This window comes from Tupaia chinensis, unplaced genomic scaffold, assembly GCF_000334495.1.
Source record: "Tupaia chinensis unplaced genomic scaffold, TupChi_1.0 Scaffold146828_1, whole genome shotgun sequence".
Taxonomy (NCBI): domain Eukaryota; kingdom Metazoa; phylum Chordata; class Mammalia; order Scandentia; family Tupaiidae; genus Tupaia; species Tupaia belangeri.
In genome coordinates, this window is record NW_006206682.1 from 907,371 (window position 1) to 909,935 (window position 2,565).

Genomic DNA, 2,565 nt, shown 5'->3' on the forward strand with positions numbered 1-2,565 from the left:
TCAGCAGGAGAGTGGCAAGAGCCCACTGATAGGGAAAACCCCCTCAGCGAGCACTTGCTCTGTGCAGGGGCGTGCTGAGCAGGCTGCGCGCAAGGCCTGATTTATACTCGTGATGCAGCCCAGGAAGCAGAGAGGGAGAGTCCGCCACCCGCTGGGCCAGCTCTCAGACCGCCCAGTGACCAACTGCATTTGTCATGCAGGACTGCCTGTGGCCAAGAGACCGGCCCCCGGCTGGGCTTGGCCGCCTATGGAGGGAAGCAGGCCTTGCAGGGCGGAGTGGCCAGGCTGAGAGGAGGACAGGGCAGCTGCGGGACTCACGGGCTGAGCTCCAGGGAGGGGGCCGGATGGGGCTAGGAGGATTTCTGTCTCGGGCCTGGAAGAACCGGCTTGGTCTGTGGTCTGTGCGCATTTCTAAGGGCAGGTATTCCGGACGTTAGGAATATTAAACAAGGACTCGTTCTGCCTGTGGTGGAGGGGAAGGAGAGACTGTTTCACCCTCCGAGGGAAGACTGCAGGAGGCAGGGCTGGGGGCTCCAGGCTGTCCGTGGGGCGCTTGGAGTGGGGCTCTGGGTGAGCCTCGAGGCGGCACAGCGGGACAGGTGCAAGCTTAGGTTCCAGCCTCAAAACGAGCGGAGCCAGCACTCCGGAGGGCCCAAGTCAGGAGGGCCTCGCAGTCTTCCCCAACTACTATCCGCGGTGGGGACCATCACCCCACAGCCAGCCAAAGCCTGTGATGCAACTAAAACCCGTGCTTGTCGTTCCATCCACAGGCGCCTGGCCTAGAGGTTAAGGGAGTCAGCTCCCACATGGCCAACCCCACAGTTCAAATCCCAGCCCTGGCAACTTGAAAAAAAGTGCCAGGAACACATGGGTGTGTTCCCAAAGTTCCGACAGGATACAGAAATGGGAAAGAGATTGCGGGGTGAGCATGCCTCACGTTAGGGGGGTGTCTTCTCCCTCTCTCAGGACGAAAGAAGGAAAGGAAGAAAAGTCGCACCAAGAATTTTTTTCTTCCTACGTGTCGGCCACAATTATCCCAATAGTATTAGATTTTACCGTTTATGTTTTTACTTCAATTAACTAAGCCCACATATGTCAAACACAATCAGAACTGATTTTATTTTTGTTGCATATATTTTTTAAACATGTATTTATTTATCTATTTATTTGCTGTGTTCTAAGCCGTCAGGTCTGGGACTCGAATCATGGTCAACCATGTGCGAGTCCAGTGCCTGAACCACTATGCCACCTGTTGGCCCCGGGCAATAACTGGCCTCTGTGCCTCAGTCTCCCTGTCTGTAGAATGGGTGACAACGGTCCACACCTCCCAGTGCTGTCGTGCAGATTAGATGCACGAGGCCTTTTGGAACATGCCTGGCAGGAACCAGCGCCCCAGCGTCTAGACTAGGCCCGCTTTCTGTTGCTGTTATTACTGTTGTTACTTGGGACGCCCTGGAAGGGCAGTGGAGAGTTTGGAGGAGCAGGTTAAGCTCTCCAAGCCCAGCCCCTCAACAATCGATAGTCCCACTGTGTCGCATAGGCAGCTCAGATCCCTCTCTGAGACCCTGGGCAAGTGGCAGCCCTCTGTGGGCCTCAGTTTTCCCATCACTGCAATGGGTTAGTAACACCCTGTGGGGAGGCAGGAGTGCTGCTTTTAAAGCACAGTGTGGGGCCAGAGGGGGCATAGTGGTTAAAGGCACTGGACTCCCATGTGGCTGACCTTGGTTCTAGTTCAGGACCTGACGGCTTTCTCTCTCTATCTCTATCTCTATCTCTTTTTTCTCTTGCTCTGTCATTCTCTGGTCAAATTTAAAGAAATAAACGAAGTTAAATAAGACAGTTATTAAAGTGCAGTGAAAATGCAGGTACGCGTTCTTGCATTCGCTCAGGCTGTTTTTCCCTCTCCTCTCTCTAGTACTCGAAGAACATCCCGGATAAGAACAAATACGACGGGTGGCCGGAGCTCCTGGAGCTGGAGGGCTGTGTGCCCCGGAAGGTGTTTTAGACTGGCTGTGCTCTTCCTGGGCCCAGGACCTGAACAAGCGCCTCCTGACCGCCGAGCCAGCCTGGGCTGCAGTGAGCTGGGCTGGCGGGTGCGGAGGAGGAGCAAGTGGCGTGGACAGGGCTGCTGGGCCTCACACTGTGGCGGGCTCCCCTCCTGGACCACGAAAGTCTCCCTGGGGCTGGGGTGTGCTCCTGGGAGAGGAGCAGCCTTGGGGTCCTTCTGGGGCCACGGAGAGCACAGGTATGCTTTGTCAGGGACTGCCGACAGCCCAGAAAGGACAGACTGCCCACAGTGAGCAGAATTAAACGTTTTTTACTTTTGCTGATTTTGAATGAGCTCTCTGACCACTTGACTTGCTGTGTTTCTCTCCAAGAGTGACTCAGACTAGACTCGGTTAGCATGGGCCACAGGCCGGACAGGCAAGTGGCCGCTTCAGGCTCTCCGCCGGGCAGCTGGTTCGAGATTTTGTTCAGGGACGAGAGCGTTCTTGGTTTTGGTGCAGCGTGTAAGGTGGACAGGAGCAGAGAAGGCCAGAGGACGGGCGCCGAGAACTGGCAGGA

General features: G+C 55.7%; 1 protein-coding gene across 3 annotated transcripts in view; it reads left to right on the plus strand.

Annotated features, from left to right (window-relative positions):
• FAM3D (FAM3 metabolism regulating signaling molecule D) overlaps positions 1 to 2,321 on the plus strand; it is a 38,664-nt gene extending 36,343 nt beyond the window's left edge. For all 3 annotated transcript variants that reach the window (XM_027768541.1, XM_006169145.3, XM_006169146.3), the window contains one exon: positions 1,916 to 2,321. In XM_027768541.1, the coding sequence (XP_027624342.1) occupies positions 1,916 to 2,005 (90 nt within the window). In that variant the 3' untranslated portion in view covers positions 2,006 to 2,321. The remainder of the gene's footprint in view (positions 1 to 1,915) is intronic.
• The last annotated feature ends 244 nt before the right edge of the window (positions 2,322 to 2,565 follow it).